The 19,004-nt window shown below is 39.8% G+C and overlaps 1 protein-coding gene across 2 annotated transcripts; it reads right to left on the reverse strand.

Moving 5' to 3' along the window:
• Positions 1–5,810: 5,810 nt before the first annotated feature.
• Positions 5,811–18,922, reverse strand: CD46 (CD46 molecule). Of its 2 annotated transcripts, XM_076358267.1 has the most exons (12): positions 18,734–18,922; positions 17,418–17,609; positions 17,113–17,209; positions 16,315–16,400; positions 15,711–15,917; positions 14,730–14,909; positions 13,554–13,733; positions 12,741–12,932; positions 12,382–12,408; positions 11,632–11,698; positions 9,677–9,782; positions 5,811–7,757 (listed from the first exon to the last, which is right to left on the reverse strand). In XM_076358267.1, the coding sequence occupies exons 1-11, from the start codon at positions 18,903–18,905 to the stop codon at positions 9,692–9,694; spliced, it is 1,491 nt and encodes a 496-aa protein (XP_076214382.1). In that variant the 5' UTR covers positions 18,906–18,922; the 3' UTR covers positions 5,811–7,757; positions 9,677–9,691. The 2 variants fall into 2 exon arrangements, with proteins under 2 accessions (XP_076214382.1, XP_076214383.1); XM_076358268.1 differs by lacking the exon at positions 9,677–9,782.
• Between the last annotated feature and the right edge of the window lie 82 nt (positions 18,923–19,004).

Genomic DNA, 19,004 nt, shown 5'->3' on the forward strand with positions numbered 1-19,004 from the left:
AAATGTCAAGCAGGCCTGACTGTCCCATTGCTCAAATAGAGCTGAATGGGACAAAAGGCTCCACAGGCTTCTCCCTGCAGCGTGCCACACTCCGGTGTTCAGACTACTTTCGGGTTTTGGGGGTGGGGGGGCAGATAGCACAAGGGTTGCAGACCCAGAGCGCCTGGCTTTTAACTTTACTATTTATACTGCAATTGTAAGGCTACGATAGTAGGACTAATGGAATAGACTATGTTCACTCAGGAATGTGATCTGGAGTTTTTATTCTGGTCCTAATCAAGCAAAAAAAAAAAAAAAAAAACCTCCATTATGCTTTAAACTCATGAGGGAAGTACATGTTTTTGCTGCCCATAATAGCAGCAGCATCTCTAGAGCCATCTTCTAGTCACAATCATCAACTCCACTAAGCCATGCAGCATCTACCCTACCTTTACTCAGCCTAGGTCAGTGCTACTGCTGACACAGAAAGCGTTACACACTAATGACTGGCTGCAAGTTAGGGCACATTTGTCCATACCTGACCTACGCAACACCACACAGTAACAGAACTGCACAACAAACAGATGCAGTTACACGCTCCCCCGGGCTGAGGAAGCTTTTTTGAAACCTTAGAAGTTCACTCAATTCCCCTTACAGGTCACCACTTGTACTGTCACACCCCTCTGTCCTGCACCTGGCCATGGTCTGACTCATTCCTTGACTGTGGGGATGATGCATCGAGCTCAGATTTTCTGCATGTAAAACGGGAATATTTTCTCCAGGGGAGACCAGTCTCTGACGAACCATGAGTTTCACTCCGCGATTTGAAAATGGAGGAGAAAAATTACGATGCACACAGGGTCACACAGAGATCTGTTTTGCTTACTGTGGAAGCCCAAGAACTGCCTTAATTTATAAGCTGTAGGTTGTGAAAAATCAGGTCTGTGACATCCCGGCTTGCCTTGTTCCTGCAGACTAGATTAAAGGTCTTAGGCTAGGGAGGAAGTTCCCTTTCACAGGGGAGGCAGTGATTTCTTCCCTTTTTGCCTTTGTCTCATGTAGAAGGTATAAAGCAGTGTGAAGCCTGTGCAAGGCTTTGAGATGTTCCTCTGAAAGAAGCTACAGAACAGTACTGCTACTAAAATGTGTCTGAAAAAAGGGGAAAAAAAGCAGAATGATAATATTGTACTTTTTCTATTATTTATTGAAAACTCCACAACACTATAGCTGATAGTATTTGCTTGTCTCCACACATATGTGTGTATGTGCGTGTCCTTATGTAGACATTCAACACACACCAGCAAATGTTTGAGACAAGCACTGGTTTCTTTTTCTGCATGTGTGCATATTAATAGTTGAGTGCTGCATATCACAGCATCTTGAACTGCGCTCTTTTTTCCTCCTCCCCTCCGCATGCTGCCTGCCCAAGCATGCTATTAGGTTTGGAAAGAACAGCATACACTGTCACAGATGTATCCTTCATAAAAGGTGTACCTGCAGTTTGGCAGAAAGGGCTGACACCTTCTGGCTGCTTGGAAGGAAGGGGAGCTTGTTAAGGCATAGGACAATCTTCAGGTAGCCTGGAGGAGGGGCAGCAGCATCTTAATTATGCTGAAGTGAAACCTGGTTTTATCAAGCTATACATAATCAATGACCAATCAAAATATTGGTCTTCAACTGCTGCATGATATTTCTGGAGAGGGAAGGGGAAGGTATGCATAGGTGTTCAGACTCAGTTCAGACTCTGGAAGTCTCACACCTCTACAGAAGCTCCCATTTTCAGCAGCACAAACATAAGTGACATTTCCACCAACTGTTTTTGAAAACCCTAATAAAGATTTCTTTTTACTGTTAAGGCACATGCTTGCTACTGAGACAAGAACAAAAACAAAGCAACCCTCACTTTGAGCCTGTTTCTGAAAGATGCTGCTGTGGTACTTTATCTGTGCTGCACCTGACCTCTTGTCAGGAGTAACTCTCTGTCCAGCTTTTCAATAGTAAATCTTCACGCTGATAATACAGGGTGCCTCATAAATAACTGTGCCAGCAAGACAGACACTGGGGAGGGAACCTGTTTTCCACTTGTCTTTCACCCTGTTGCCCCAGTTAATGGATTTAGAAACTACAATAAATATCCAGACACAGTAATCTAGTACAGTTCTTTCCCCTTCCTCCACCCCCCCTTCTTCAAAGGACATGCTCTTTTCTCCGAGCTTTTCCTCTGCTGTCTGTGGGTGTGCATTAGGATGTAGGCACTGAAGCAGATTCTTGGATCTGGTTACAAAACTAATGCAAAGAGTTGCCAAAAACCCAGGGCATCAATAAGTGAAACTCCCAACTCCACTTCTGCCGCACTTTATTCCATTTTACATCAGCTTCTGCACCAGCACAGGTTAGACACAGGGGCCGGGGTTTGATAGATCCTGAATTATGCATGTGTGTAGTCATTCACAGGCTTCAAGACACCCCATCTATTCCCGCTGTACTGAGACACCTACGCTGCGGGTTAACTGCCGTGGCTGTGCTGCACTACAGCACTGCTCAGACCTATTCCATTTCCAATAACCATCAGCCACTCATTTTCACACTCTCCTACTTCCTCGACAACTTTCGTTGGAACCATTTACAGTTAGATTTGCAAATGCTCCCTTTTTAGGTTTCGTTCTGACCCACACTCAAAGTAGTTTCCGTGCAATTTATTTTCATTGTCCCTACAGAATTTAAGACTTGTCTCACAAAAATCTGCAACTCCTCGCTTATGAAAAGCATGCTATTTACAGGCCGTGCAGTACAGCTGACAAAGGAAGTTCCAGCATGATAGTCACATTTCCTTTCCCTGTCACAAAAAGTGCCTGATCTGTCCTCTCTGATGATGCCGAGATCAGTAAGTGATGGAAAATCAGAACACTCTCTACCTTGGACAGAATGAGGTTTATAGCCTGGTTCTATCTGCAATGGCATGAAAAAAGTGTTCTGTACAACAAAAACTCCCCCCCCCCATCAGTAGCATACTCTGCACTATAAAGAAGTCAGACCTTTTTCGCTACTTGCTGGTAAGAGCTTCAGTATATTCCACCTGGCCATGAAAGGAAATTACAGTCATTGCCAGAGTGGTGGGTTTCTTCATTACATTATTTCGTTTCTCCTACATCAGCCTCAACTATTCACAAGATGCCAAAAAAAAAGTGTCAATAAAATAACTATCCTGAAGTTCACTGTCTTACTTTCTAATAAAATTAAATAAATGAATTTTTCTCTAGGTACGGTGGAGATGAAGGATTTTCTCTCTCAGCCTGCAGCCATGCACTTGATGTGTCTTCCTCTGGAAGCTGGTTTCACATGGTGGCTTAGATTTTCCCACTTTGTATCTAGCACCATTTGAAATCAGTGTTCTAGGAGCAAGAATTACAGCGTGGGAGGAGATCAAGCAGCTGCTAACTTCACCGACAGCCTCTACTCCTTAAAACAGCACTTTTTCCAATGGTTATTTTTTTGCCAGCCATCCACTTTGTAACATCATCTGATTTCTAGACACTTATACAACCACTGTACCCACCCTCTCAAGCTAGGGCCACAACAGGAACAGCTTCCTTCAAATGTATTTCTACTTAATAAACAATGGATATTGAGTTAAAGTTGTCCAGAGTAAAATGATCCAAAAGTTGCATGAAAACCAACGTAGTACTTCTTGCATCTTGACAGGCAGAGTACGTTTCCTTATACAATCACTAGGACCCTAACATTTTATTTACTAACTTAGATCAAATATATTTCCACTCTGTGCTTGGGGACTCTATCGCCAGAGAATTATCATTCCGTAGCTCCCAGAGACTTGCTCTGCAAACACACAAATTCCCTCCAACAATTTGATCTCAGCAGTTAAACACAAAAGTGCCTTCAGCAATCATGATGATGTCACACTGGTGCACACAGAATCCACTCCTTTTTCTAGAGTTATTTTTAAGTTTATTGCTGGTAACTTCTAATAATGTTTCAGACGACTTCTATACCCTTGCATCCAAACCACTGAAATGAAGCTAAACTATTTTTGCTTGACCTCACTATTGTCAAACATTATTATACACAGAAAAGACAATCGCTGTGTGGATGAAGCATTTGATCAGACCACTGAATAGTCGTCTTTAAAGAATGCGTAGCTGTCATCTACAAGAGGATTCTTCTCTGAGCCAGGAAAATGTCTCTTACACAGGCTGACCGATTTCTCTTGGTGTTCAGAGTCTCAGTTTTTGTCTAGCACCATTTGAAATCGGTTATGATGTAGGGGGAAAAGCAACAGTAATGGAAAAACTTCATTCCCCCGCCCCCCAAAGTCCTTATAAACAAACACCATCAAAAGCACGATCTTGGTTCACAAACACGTATGGTATGCTCTTCTGTTCTCTGACCTGAAGTTACACCTACAGGCCGACCATCCTGCACAAAAGGAGGACAGTCAGCATCACGTTCAACTAGGAGAGATGCTTAAAGAGAAAGCGAAGCATCTGTTCAAACACCTAACTAAGATTCTTCAACTCAAGCAAGCCAGGGCCCATGTGTGAGAGCACAGCCACCTAACCTTCTGACCAGTTATATTCCATGTGCTATTTGTTTGCCTTAACCTGTTATTTATTCAGATTTTTTTTCTTCTTTTAAATAAAATTGTGTGCTACTTGGTATTGGGCTCTGTCTCAGGTAGACAGATTACATGTTTCCCTGCTGGACAATATCTAATTGCTGCAAGTCTCTCATTTCAGTCCCCAGCTCCATTTTCACCACCCCATATGAACCATGCTCAAAAGTCAACATTTACACTGATTTTAAGTGTAACACTGAGAAGCCTACCAACCACTGACACTTAACACGACTTAACATTAAACTAGGTAATACTGTACCTATGTTTTATTACTCCCACTGGGAGAACATAGCTTGTTTTACCAGTAGATGGCAACACCATGTTTTTTATTACATCCAGCCTTTTTCTTAGCACAAACTTCATGTGTTCATGACTCTTAATTATCAGTTCCAGATTCTAAAGTGAAATAATTCATGTGGGACTGAGTTTTAGAAAAATGGTGCGGAATTCATGACATTTAGGACAAATTAATTCATAGTGTTTAAGTCAAATTGCCTAGTAGCTGCCTATCCCATCAATGCTCACTGCAATCCCAAAACTTGATAGATTGTAAAGCTGTGTAGTCTACATACTGTCACCATTTGCAGTCCACGCCAACTGATTTTGAGTATCACAACCAGAAATTAAAAAAAAAAAAGTGGCATATTAGTTATTTTTCTATTCCACCCTCTGAAAGGCTTCATTCTGTAAGCTGACTCCACACACTTCTTCGCAAAGAAAATTAAGTACATTTTGAGTGTGAACCTCATACAATTAAAAATAATCACATTCTACTTAACGTTTTACTTAAAAACGCCCAAGCTATATTCCCTAAGGATTACATCTGTCACACACGGGGCAAAAGTGCCAGAACACTCTCTGGGCTTTGCTCTTGACTTGGTGCTACATCAGAACAGCCACATGATAATCTACCTCTTCTCCATCAAGTTTTTACCAAGTTTTTCAGGAGTGAACACTGTAAGGTTTTGGAGGTTCTGGGAAATTCTCTGCACTTCCAAAAGAAAACCAAAAGGCTATGAGCCTGCTCAGCAAATTAAAACATTCTCTACACTACTACTAAGTAATTCTGTGCACAAACTGCAAACTTCGATCTCAACAGTTACCACCTAATGCAAGTTTGGTACATGAAATATCATCTTAAGAATAATGGGAAAATAGCTGCTTACCGCATGACGAATGAAAGACAAACACTTACTGCTAAATAATTTAACATTTTTATTTGTAATATTACAAGTCATCGCTTGTCTTTACATCTGGAAAAAAGTGTAAAAATAAGGCCATTTTTTACATTTGCTTTTTACAAAGCATTAAGTGCATTTCAGCATATTTTAAAACATTGAAGATGCCATAAATAATCAAGCTAGCTAGTGACCAACACACTCAATTCCCAGTATATTATCAGTGTTTACAAACAATTATCAAACTAGGTATCAGCTAAGCAATGAACAGCAAGTCATTCTGTGTAGCCAAAATCCCTTTTTAATAACCAGAGACTATTATGAACTCTGACAATACAACTGCTGGGATCGTCCCAAAAAGCCCTATAAAGCCCTAAATAGTTCTATGTTATCCAAACAAGCTGTTCACGACAGTGGAGAGCAGTGCCAATCTACCGCAGACAAGCGAGAATAGTTTAAATGCTGCCTCAGCCATCTGAAGTGAGGCAATTTGTTTTTTCTGGGAAAATTGGTTCTGTAAGCTGCCTGTATGTTGATAGCAAACTCAGAGATTCACAAAGCCAAAACCTGTCCTAATTAAGCTATTTCTAATTCCTTATTGAAGCCAAAAGCAAGTATGCATTTAAAGTAACAGCTATCAATGCACGTCCAAGTCAATTCATGGCAAATGCTGTGATAGGAGCTCCTGGAGTCAGAGTCTTGACAAACACTTCGTGAACCAAGCTGCTATCTAAAGAGAGACCACATCTACCACCACTGCCAGCACACCCATTCCTTCACTCCCACAACTAAGCTGGTTTGGTCTTCCTTTAACATGAAAAGAGAAGGGAGTCAGACAGGGAAAGGCTTCTGTTTCTCAACAGATACTGATGCTAAGTCTAGCATTAGAGCTAGATTTAGCATCGTAGTCTGTATACAGAGATTTGAAATGCTGTATGTGGAATATATGATTTCAAGTAAAAAAAAAAAAAAAAAAGGAAGCTGGATCCATACAGCACCCCTTCTATCCTGAACAGCAACAAAATTATCTCCGAAACTGACATCAAGGCTCAAGAAAAATCAAAGGTCCTAAGGAACTCGTACTGTGCTCCTGATAGGAGATGGCTACCACCGATTCCTCAGCAGTTCCTTTAATTAGGTACCTTCTGTCACTAGGCCAACGAATTCAAAGGCAGGGGGTACCTTTGCTATAGAAACCTTCAGTTTTCCATTCTAAGAAATCCACTGTAGTCTTTCTGGGACTGTATTAAAGAGCCAGGAATATATATGGCTTTTTTCCTTCTTAAAGGCAATGGAAAAGCTATAAAACTCTGATTTAAAGGCACATTTTAATTAATTAGATATACAGAAACCAACTTTGACAAACAAAGAGGTAGCGTATATAAGATCTAAACTGTGATAGTTTCAAAAAGACATAGCCTTAAGTGGCACCAATCTCTTAAGGAAATTAATAATAAAACATTTCAGAATACAAGAGACAACATAATCATTTATACTGCCTCAACCGCAAAAATGAACGAGAAGCACATCTGGACTTTAGTGAGCAGAACTAATATTGGATAGTCTTCTGTAAGAAAATAGGTAGCACCGAAGGCAGCAGGCAGCAGCAGCTGGTACTACGACAGCGATACATCCAGTACTCCCGCCGACACAGACACTCCTTGCATGCTACAGGTATGTGCCTTTAAGACCATTTCACATACACAGAAAAGACAATGAGTGGCCCATAAGGAAAAGCAGATATATAGATATATATTCTTTTTACCCTATTAATGATCTCCTACTACAGTTAATCAGTAGTATAAGACATAGTACAAGATATTCATCTACAGAAACTCAATGCAAGTGCAATCATTTTCCATTTCTGACAGGTATATTCAACTGCAAACTCCCTCCCACCCCCAAAAAAGGTCATTCATGCTTTACAGATCTTATATTCGGCAGTACACGGAGTGCTGTCACGTTTCCTACAAACAAAAAAACAAGTCAAATCAGAGATTTTACATTTAAATAGTTTTTACATTTATTCTGAAAGCACATCCTTAGTTTTATCATTAAATCAACAGGTAAAGTCATGAAACTAAACCATTATTTGTCCTCTTCTTACTAAGCAACTGCTAGATTGAGGAGATTTTTGCTTCATTTCATCCACTAGACTGCCAAGAATGACCCACGGAGTAGAAGAGCATTTGATCCAAATGGATCATTTCAAGTGATGAACAGACCGTGCCTGAGCATTATCAAGAACTGAAGACAGACAGAACAGTTACAGGATTCCTAACTAATTTGGAGACTACATCAGAAGCATCCCTTATAATTTATTTTAAATACAGTATGTTGTTTAGTACATATTTTATAACCAGAAGCTGAGTATTAGTTTGTGAGAATTTTGATTTTGTAGTCCGCTAACAGCAAATTTACAATACTTAAACATATAAGGATTAAAATTCATAATTACATCCATACATACATGTATTTTCAAGTTCTTGAATAACTCCTGTTTTGCTTTGAAAAAAAGCCCCATACCAAACCTCTCCGCTATTACTCTAGGTCTCTAAGGAGTTCTAGACACCGTAAGAAAAACTCAGGTTAACAGTGTGTACACATACCAGACCATTAATTTCTCTTATCGTTGTCACATGCAAAAGGTAAGATTGGACATAAGAACTCGATTCCTTTTTTCCCCTCTCTCCAAAAATAAGCCCAACTAATCCAGAAAACTAATCCTATCTCAATTAGAAACATCATGCTTCAGAGGTACAGATGATATTTCTTAATTCATACATTATTTTGGAAGAAACTCCAAGCTTGATTTTCATATATGCCATCTCAAACTTATCAAAAATACTGAAAAGTCACTTGTTCTTTAAAAGTAAATAAAATCAAGACTACGCATTTGAAAAGACCTTTGCAGTGCTAGAATAAGAGACATAACGTTTCAACCATTACCTTCTCAGAATTTGTGCAATGGAGAAAAACGACACAAATGAAGATACTTGTTTACAAAAGTGTTTGTAGTGCAAACTCTAACTGTTAAGGTAGTCATGACAAAATACTGACAAGGAACAGTCAAACTAAGCTGTCCTGTCTTAAATCTGTTCTGTTGTAACAAGGTTTGTAGAGTCAGGTTTTTTAAAGAGCTAATTTGACCCTACACAAGTGCAGGAGCAACCGTAACTATCAACAAATGCATCTGACTACTGGACTAAGCGCTAGTTTAAAATATAAGGAGGAAATCGGCTATATTTTGACACTTTTTAGGGCTACAGAACTCTGAATTCGAAAAAGAAATCACCTTTTTATAAAAAGGTTTAAAAAGAAGACCTTGTTTGCACCTTCATTTATTTATTTTTTCTTCTAGAAAGCTGAAAACGCAGATGAATCAGTAATTCTGAGATGGAATCTGGTTTTCGCTGAAGGGATGCACACTACCTTCATAATTCTAGTGTCCATGTAATGCAGCAAAGGTGGTTTCCAGCCCCAACAGTCTTCTAATTATAGGGAATTATACTATTAGCTAACAAAAGTAACACACCACTGGAATCCACTTCACATCACTGAAACAGGTGCAAACATTCTACTGAGTATGCATGCAGTTTCTATCTTACAGAAAAATACATTACTCATTCTTTAAAGACAACCCAAAACTAAGGTATGTGATATGCAATCACCGGAAGCTATCATTTACGACACTGAATGGTAATTCTTTATGTAATATATCCTATTCTCCCAAAATGAATGAATGGTTATTACAGTCTTTCCTACAGGAAACTGAGGCTCAGAGCTAGCTAGATTCCACACTTCTCCTGAAATTCTAAGTAAACCATAATAAAAAAAGACACTTAAGCTTCATTGCAAAAGTCCAAATTAAGTGGAAAGTGTATACCTTTTTAAGATTCAATTAATTCATTTGTGCAGTTTCTTCCATCTCAGCTGGTACATTAGTTTTTAAAATACATGCTTCCTTGCAACTCTCATCAACTGTATACGAGCTGAACAGCAGAAGGGGAAAAAGGTCTAATTGAATGTCCTATAAAACTGGCAGATTAAACACACAAGAAAGAGAGGGCAAGAAAAGATTTTTGCTGTAATTTGAAGACTACAACTCAGCAAGTATGAGGTACTGGAAGCACAACAGTTCACAAAGGCTCAGCTACATCAGGAACCCAGAAAACTAAATAGGAAGATCTAGGCCTTAATAAAAGGAGATTAGATCAGGCTTTTCAGACAAGAAAGAGGTTTAACAGTCAGATGTTCGCAGCAAGGAAGCTTAAGGAAAGCACTGGGTGCAGTAAGACTTTTCACACTGTAAAATTTTCAGGAATGTAACATTCTTTAATTTTTGATGATGTTGCTTTAGATCCCCCCTCCTTTCTACACCCTGAGAAGTCTCTCCACAGCTGAAGGCCGAAAGTGCTGCCCTAATACTATTAACCCCCACGTACTCTTATTTGGACCATCCAGATTGCAGATCATCCAAGTCATGGATGAAAAGCAATTGCTCAAAAGCACTGAATTACTTAGCAGCACACAGGTACACAGCCACTCTGCTTACAGGGCCACTCTGGCCCTTGTAACAATACTGTACTGCCTCTGTGGAAGATACTAAGGCTAAAACCTCACTGGATATAAGCTAGCTTCAGGGTTCTCCCAAACAGTACTGTGTGTACTTCATTACAAATATGAACTGCAGGAATATTTCCTCTGGTTTGCTTTATTTATAGCACCCCTTCCTTTGCTTCATGTACCCCAGATAAATTCCAACAGATTTTGTTAAAAGGTAAGTCAGTTTTGATGAGATGCTTATCATAACATTCTATGTGTTCCACCTAACTTGCTCTGAATTTTCAGTATTTTGCATGTTACAAACTATTTCTCCAACAAAACAGGCTTTTTTCAAGATAAAATAAGACATCACTGCAAGAAGCAATGCACAAAGAGGCATTTAAATCTCCTGCCACCCCTCCATGAAAAGGCATACACAACAATCAGTTGTTTTGAAGATAAAGTTCAAAAGGCCCTATATATCTCATTAAAAACAGAGGAACACTACTACTTAGGCATCTAATATTCTACAGTTCATTTTGCAAGTCTTTAACATAGGGACACCAATCATTGCTGCTGCAGGAGAAAAAAACTGAAGTGGATCCACACATTAAACATTTGAGTAGCAAAGCTATTTGCTTTTTCAAACAGCATAGGAGCACCGGTTTAGGTCAAATTTTTTTTCGCGTTTTCCTTGTAACTAAGCCCGTATTATTTTATTCAAGGTGCTTCTGGTCCAAAACACAAAAACACAGTGGTTCTCCAGTTAACCTCCACTATCATTGGTACGTCTTATGTAGAAGAGAGGAAGCAGCTCTTTAGTCCACCTCCAAGGCTTCCAGTTCACGTAAACCACTCTGACTCTTAGAACCTGTGAGACCTAGTGATGCCAGAGGGTAACCAAGCAATAAAATAACACAAGCCCACACAAGCCAATACTGCCACTGGTTTTAAGAAGTAAACTGACATGTTTTAGAGCAGATGCAAACAGTACTTTCTTCGGCAAGTGTACCTATGCTAAATACAAGCTTAAGAACAGGGTTTTTCCTTCCTTGAAATTAGTGCAAGTGTTAATTAGCAGCTTATCTGAATAGCAGATACAAAAACAAAGTCAAATACATTGTTAGGCACTTTAGCTTTCTAGCAGCTGCTGTGATAAGCTCACATATAATCATCAGGCATTTGAAAAAGAAAGGGCAGACAAAGCTCAAGAAACTTAACATACACGTTAGCACTGCTTTTGCTCAGTCATTTAGAAATTTGCAATAATAATAATAAAAAAGTAGGCTTACTCACCCATTTTGTGAAAAGAATTTCTTATAGACCCAGAAGGCTGCCAGGAACACCACAATTGCCACAATCACTTTAGGAAGAATTAAAAAAAGCCTTAGAGTGATAAAGATCATCTCTAGCTCACAAAAAAGCCTCAAAAATTTTTAGCAGAAATAGCACTGTCTTCATCCACAGTCCTATACAACACCCCCCAAAAAAAACCCCACCTCTTAAAATCTGCATGGCTTATTTCACAAATACGTATTTGATGCTTTACTCAAGACTCTGCAAGATAGTTCAGCTCAAGAACAGTGACCACCAAGATGGCAAAACCCCACCAGCTCAGTAACATTAAAACAGAGATGTCAACATCCTAACATTACTTTTACAAGTTTATGAGAAAGTGGTAGGCTTTACCCACAAAAGTGGGTAACAAATGCAAGGACAGAAGACGGACTAAGCACTTCTGTTCACTGGCACAGTTATTCATTCACACTTCCAGTAAACCCAAGCTCCAAAGAGTTTATGAAAGTGACTAAGTTGTGCCTTTGAAATCTGATGCCTCACATACATGAAAAAATACACATTTTACATGAAATTAATCTGTAATTGCTAAGTAATCTTTTCTTGAACTATGCAGCTTTAGGAGTAGACAAGCATTTTTAAAGCAACCAAAACTCCAAAATCATGTTCTATTACTGCAGTCACAGGTGATGACCACATAAAAAAATACAATCCACATTCTATCTTGTTCAGGTTTTACAAGATACTTACCACAGATGATGGCTGTAATATACGCACCTAAAACAGAGTGAATCAGTATCACAAGAGGAACACATCTGCTTCTTATTCAAATATTATTATAAAAATATTCACAAAAGTTATTCCAAATAGATCAAACACTTCTGTCAACACAATCCTTGCAGCAGGATAGTTTATATCATAACAGTTATTTAACTTAAAATATTCCTATTTTTAAGTGGATTTTACCAAACCCTATTTTTCTTATGTCAAAATAAAGAAGGAAGTTTGCATTAAATGATTTCTCCTGAATGCAGAAAAATGTCCCCAAGAAGTAAAGCTTCTGTTACAGGTATTTTCATTCTAATGGAAATCTTGCAGTTCATACTTACTTAACTGGCAAGTTGGCACTGCAGGACTCCATCGGTTTTCTCCAATATACTGAATACGAGCGTCACCATGTAACGTGTAGCCTGCATAACATTCAATCGTAATAAAATCCCCGACAGAATATGAAGGTTTTTGTCCATCAATTACTCTACCATAATTTATGTCTGGAGTGAAACCGGAACTTTTAGGCCCACCTGGAAAGGGGCAGGGAGGGAAAGAAAAGGAAATAAAGTCCAAGAACAGAGCTGGTACATGAAGCAGATTTAAGAAATTGCCATCAGAAAGTCCCTACGTTTGTGTAAATATCAGAAGCTCAGTCAATCCTTAAGACTTTTTATATGCAAAGGCTTCCCGCTTCCTAGAGGCTGCAGATAATTCTGCTGATGGACATACTTCAGACACATTAACAGAAATACACGTCTCAGCTTCATTAGGACAGTTACATCAAAGTAATGACAACCTCTGTTTATATTATAACAAGTGATCACATGGTGCAAAGTGAGGTGAGAATAAAGTCTGCCATCATCAAAGGAAGAATCTTCAGAAAGCACACCCAGAACAGATCTGTCACACTGGCTTGTGAACTTTACCAATTTCCATAAACAAAACTGAGAGTGAACAAGAACGACTTCAGCTCTGCCGAAAACTTTCCTCAGTTGCTGAAACTCCACCCCATGACACTCACAACCCTACTAACATAATCTGTTGGTGCCCTGCTGACAGACCGCTGACTTTCAAGGTCTACACATTACTACGTCAGATGTTTGGAACTTGTCACCCTGCCCTTGATTTTACCAATTATGAGTTTTACTCACATGTACAGTTTTGTAAAGAACTCCATGTATTCTGTCCTTGACAAGTTACTGTCACCTCTTCAGCACCATCAGGAAAAGTACAGTGAGCATCGCACTTTATCTGAACAGACTCTCCTCCTTCATATACAGATTTCACTGGAATCACTCCTCCGTGTGCGATCTTTGGGGCACCACATACATCTTCAGTAACCAATACATGAATTTAAAAGTAAGTTTAGTGATAATAAACTTTAAATATTTCATAATTCATTAACTCACTCCACAAATATACATCGCCTTTGTATGAGAAAAATAGATCAGCATATCTGACCAGTTTAACTTTACCACAGTTTTAAGTATAAATGTTTCCTTTAGAAGACTTAAAAGAAACATCACTGTAGGTATTCATTAAGGTACTATGATCTTATGATGTGGTAGCTAAGAAATTCCTATTTGTTGGTTAATTATTTTTGCAAGCTCTAGAATAATTTCCAGGTGCCTTATCAGACTCATTCATTATGGAACACTCAAACATACTCTTTGCAGAAGTGGTTCTCATTCTCGGGAGCTCATTATTAGAGCATGTAAAAAATTCTCTCACCGTACTCTACAACATTCCTTCTCCCTCTAGCACAAACAGGAAGGAGAAAGGTTACAGAAAGACCTCTGCAACGTCCCCAGCTCTGCAAATTAGTCCCGACTTAATAATTTGCCTGGTCAAAATCTAACAACATACTACACACCATACAAGATGCCTGGAAAGTAAGAGTTGAAGAGCTGCATAAGAGAACACAGACACGTAATGATTTGGATTACTCTAGAAGGACACTATAGGCTTCCTCATTGTGCATACCCTGAGTTCTTTCTATCAGAATTCAGAAGCACATCTTTTCTTCTGTATTTACACGTGAAATCACTAGAACAAACACTGTGATGCTATTACGATGCAGTACCATCACAGTATGTCCACGCCACAACTTCTATACGCATGTCTGTAACTCAACTCGCTCTCATCTGAAAACTCTTTGGAGTTAGGAGTCACTCGAACACCTAAAATGGTTGCCCATCGATGAGGCTCCACGTCAACCCCCTTAGCTTCTGATTTCCAACTAGTGTTATGATTTTAAATTTTAGCTAAGACAGACTTACAACATTCTCAATATACAAGAGAAGTTGGATTCTTATTTAAAGGCTTACTTTTTTCACAAGTTGGTTTTGGAGACCAGGTGTTATCTTCTCCACAAGTAATTATCTCCGGTCCGATCATGGAATAGCCTGGATCACACTCAAACACGACTGAGTCCTTATAGCTATAGGAAGGTCCAAATCCAGTTTTTTTTTTTCCATTTTCAATTTTTGGGTTATCACATTTGACCACTGAAACAGGTAAGAGAAAAACAGCTCTGAAACAGTTGTTGACAGTATCTTTGCAACAGACACAGCATCCTTTTACTACTTGTAAGTTTCCTTATCTAATTCCTCAAATTGTTTTGGAGGGGCTTTGTGAAAAGGTTATTCTCCTGAAGGTGGAGAAGGTCCTTGTTTTCAGCTGTTGAGTTGTAACGGTACACAGTCAAGTAAGATGTTGTAATAATTCATATAATCACATTCCACTTCCAAAAGACATACTCCTGTACAGTGGCAGAATTTCAGAAAACAAAGTGATATTGATTAGGGTTTAAACAACAACGTGCAAGCATCTGGTATTCCTCCCTACACCTGCAAAGCAAGACTTTGTGCTTGCTGCGCTTTGCATTTATTTCTGCACTTGCACAGTAGCTGTGTTTAGAAAAAGAGTTCTTCCTTACCTTTTTACTATTCATAATCTAGCTTCCACATTCTTACTCTTTACACAATTTTTCTTCAGCTACCTGGGCTTTATGGTCTCTTAGTTCCTTCACTTTGTCCTTGTCACTTCTACCAACAGCATGCTCATACGCATATTTTTAAAGTTTTAACTTAAATTTTAGTCCTATTCTGTGTCATAATCAATCAATATCCATAATGCAGTTGATCTGATCTCCACTGGAACTATATCAAATTTAGTTCCAGAAGATCTGTTTCTTTTCTATAGGGAAGTCCATTCCCCCACCCCACCCCTTCCAAAAAAGGGACAGATAGAGAAGTTTTGGAGTCACACAGGCTATAATAAAGAAGTATATTAAAAATCCCAACAACCTCTACATTGTGGAGGTGATTCACTCCAAACTCCATTTGACTGTGCATCATATGTGCAGAAAATAGTATCTGGGCCAATCAGCGAGAAGGGATCCGCGCCTTTTGGTACACGATCACACGTATAGGTCACTGCTGTTTGATAAACATAGCTAGCTGCTTCAGTGTAGTGCCCGTTGGCTATGCGTGGAGGTGGTTCACAAGGAATTCCTAGAAATAAATCACACAAATTAGCCGACAGAATTTTGCTGTTAACCTTGTTCATCTCAGAAATAGCAAGCCTTGATTTTCAAGTAATTTCATTTAAAATCTGACATATAGCTATTTCTAAGACAAGCTACAGTTATAACCGAGAGTTACTGATGGTCATTTATTACAGGGAGTCTCAATTTCAAGAAGAGGTTGACTTAAACTAATATGAGCTAATTACCACAATAATTGATGTTTTTCAGTAGTCATTCCTAAGGCACAGTAGTTCCAAAAAAAAAAAAAAAAATCGGTCTTGTTTTACCATCATTTCTTATACTGTAAAGTTTATGGCACAGATGTTTTTAAATGAACTACCACCATCCGAATATAAACTTAAACACGGTAGTAATTTACTTACTTTCACAGAAAGGAAGATCTCTATTCCAGTCAACACCTTTATTCTTAATTACGCAGGAAATTTCATCAGTTCCACGTAATCTGAATCTAGACAGGTAGAAATTTTTTAAGAGGTGAAATTTAAGAAGTCTCTCATTTCTCCAACAAGCACCTAGAAACTTTGTTTATATAGTTCTGTTCTGTGATTATGGGGACATAATATACCAAGTTTTTGTTGTAATAAGAATGGAATCTTAATTTTTTATTTTATTTTGCTAACAGTCTCAACTTTGAAAACAAAAGAGAAGCAAATGAGACATCACTAAAGGAACCGATGGAAGTCTCACCATTTTAAGAAGTGTGTACCCTCTAATACTAATGCCCTAAAGTTACTAATACTAAAGAAACAATCTGTTAAAAGGAAAGGGAGGAAAAAACCTTGCAAGAGGTTACTGCTTTTGACTTAATTGCTATACACAGACAAGTGGGCCATTATTCAATATAATAATGAAGGGTGATGAATATATATATTTATTCCCTCTGTCACAGGAGCATTAAACAAAGTCATTAGATGTAAAACTCTAGTTTTCACTCTGCAGAACCTCACTAAAAAGCTTAAGCCTTGGCTGATGCAAACAGCAAGTAAAACCAGAGAATCAAATCAGGTTTAACTGTAATTTCATTTGCTCCAGGTAGAATTCAGGAGACATTTCAAGCCAGAACTGGAATGGAACCTGCATAAGAAAATTTGAGTTTGGTTCAAATCTGGTCTAAACAGAAAAAAAAGAAAAAGGATTCATTAACTTCACCAAATACTTACCCTCCTTCACAAGAAAAAGTAGCTTTTGAACCGAATGTAAGATCTGCCACGTTAACAAAACCATGTTCTAATTCTCCTGGATGGTTACATTTTCTCTCTAGGGGGAGTGGGAAAGAAAAAAAATTAAAATCTACATCTTTATAGTTATATACAAAGACTAAGTCTTTGGCATATACTGCTCTTACCGTCATTAGCGTTTTTCAAGCTTCGTTTCAAATATTACAGAATACTAATTCTCACTTGAAAAACAACTAAAATTGTTAAATACCAAAGGGAAAAAGCAAAAGAGCTCACGCACACATTACCTGTACAGAACTGCTCTGTGAGTGACCACTGTAAGTCTTCACCACATGTACGAGTTAATGATTTTCCGGGGATTCCTATATACCCTGGCCGGCAGACATACGACACCGTGGTTCCAACAGGAAAGCTTTCCATTTTGCTGAAACTCTCCTTGAGCTCTGCATACTGCAGCCTATCTGGAGGCATACACACGCCTGTCGGAGTAAGATGCAGGAAAAAGCAATAGACAATCTTGTCAACAAGAAGAGATACAAGTTGAGGCATAACGGTATAGAAGCCAGCCTAATTCAGTAGGTTTTAAGGACTCAGCGGTAAATCAAAGAGGTGACATTCTTAAGAGCCAGAGCTATCTGCATATTTAACTAAGTTTCAATTTTTTAATTTATATTTTAATTGCATCCAATGTCCAACTCTACACTAGTACAGGTTACTTATTCATTTGTTTTCTCAATTTCTTCTTTAGCATTCCAGCCAGACAACGCATTTCCTTCCAGTTCATATTTTTTGTCCGTTTGTCTTATTCTTATAGTTAAATACATGACTTAATTCACTGTATACCCATCTGCAGTAAAATGCCTATTTAGCTTGCTGCAGGAATAACAAACCAACCAACCATATTCGCATATTAATTTCCTTTCCTAAGGCAAAAGGCCAGGCAGATCATAAAGTGGAGTTTAAAACCAGCTACACAATCCAACAGAGACCTACAGACCCAGGGATGTTTTGAGGTGCGGTCAATGCTGAAGACGTAAAACTCCTCCATGCTAGAGGACTCAGAAAAACACGTTCAAGACCTTGCAACCCAGACACAAATGTCAGATCTGCCCAGTCTTTGCAAGACTCACACGCGACAGAGACCATCACCTCTTTCACGATACCTATTAATTTCCTTTCCAACCTGTTTATATTATTGTTTAGAGATTTACCAAACCATAGAAGAAATTTAAACCTCAAACCCAGGCTCAGAACCAGCATCCACTAGCACCAAAGCCAGCACGCCTATTTTTGCAACACAATCTTTCTTTCACATTTTCGCCCCAAACCCCACCGAAGCCGCCCGGAAAGCTCGCCGTTTCCGCCACCACCTAAAGCCGTTTCCTTCCCCCTCGCCGCCGCCTCCCCGAGCGGCCCAGCAGGCCCCGGGAGGCCGCCCCCGAGCCCAGCAGCACCCTCGGGGCCAGGGGAAGGGAGGACGAGCTCTCTCCCTCATTCCGGTTGCTCTCGGGGACGGGAGGCCGCGGGGGCTCAGCTCGTCCCCCCCCCCTCCGCCCGCTCCCCCGCCACGGTGGGCTGGGGGGAGCGAGCGCCCGTTCCTCACCCTCAGCCCGCGTTCCACCGAGCCACGGCAGCGCCAGCGCCAGCAGGAGGCCCGGGACGCGAAGGAGCGGGCGGCGCGACGACCCCATGACCGCAGCGGCCCCAGCGGGAGCGGCCGCTCCGCGCCCCTCACTCAGGCGACGGCGGAGACGCAGCGCGGGGCTGGGGCGCATGCGCGCTGCGCGGCCCGCCCTTTCCTTCAGAGGCGGCCACCGCCACGACGGGGCCTTTCCGCCCCTCGGGAAGGGCGGGGCGGCGGCGAAGGCGGCCCG

Source organism: Aptenodytes patagonicus, chromosome 22 (assembly GCF_965638725.1).
Source record: "Aptenodytes patagonicus chromosome 22, bAptPat1.pri.cur, whole genome shotgun sequence".
NCBI lineage: Eukaryota > Metazoa > Chordata > Aves > Sphenisciformes > Spheniscidae > Aptenodytes > Aptenodytes patagonicus.

Coding starts and splice junctions, on each gene's coding strand:
- CD46 (XM_076358267.1), bottom strand. CDS start 18,905: ATGCGCCCCAGCCCCGCGCTGCGTCTCCGCCGTCGCCTGAGTGAGGGG. Junction 16,401..17,112: donor ACTTTTTCTTGTGAAGGAGG/GTAAGTATTTGG, acceptor CTACCTGTCTAG/ATTCAGATTACGTGGAACTG. Junction 13,734..14,729: donor AAAACCAACTTGTGAAAAAA/GTAAGCCTTTAA, acceptor TGGTTACTGAAG/ATGTATGTGGTGCCCCAAAG.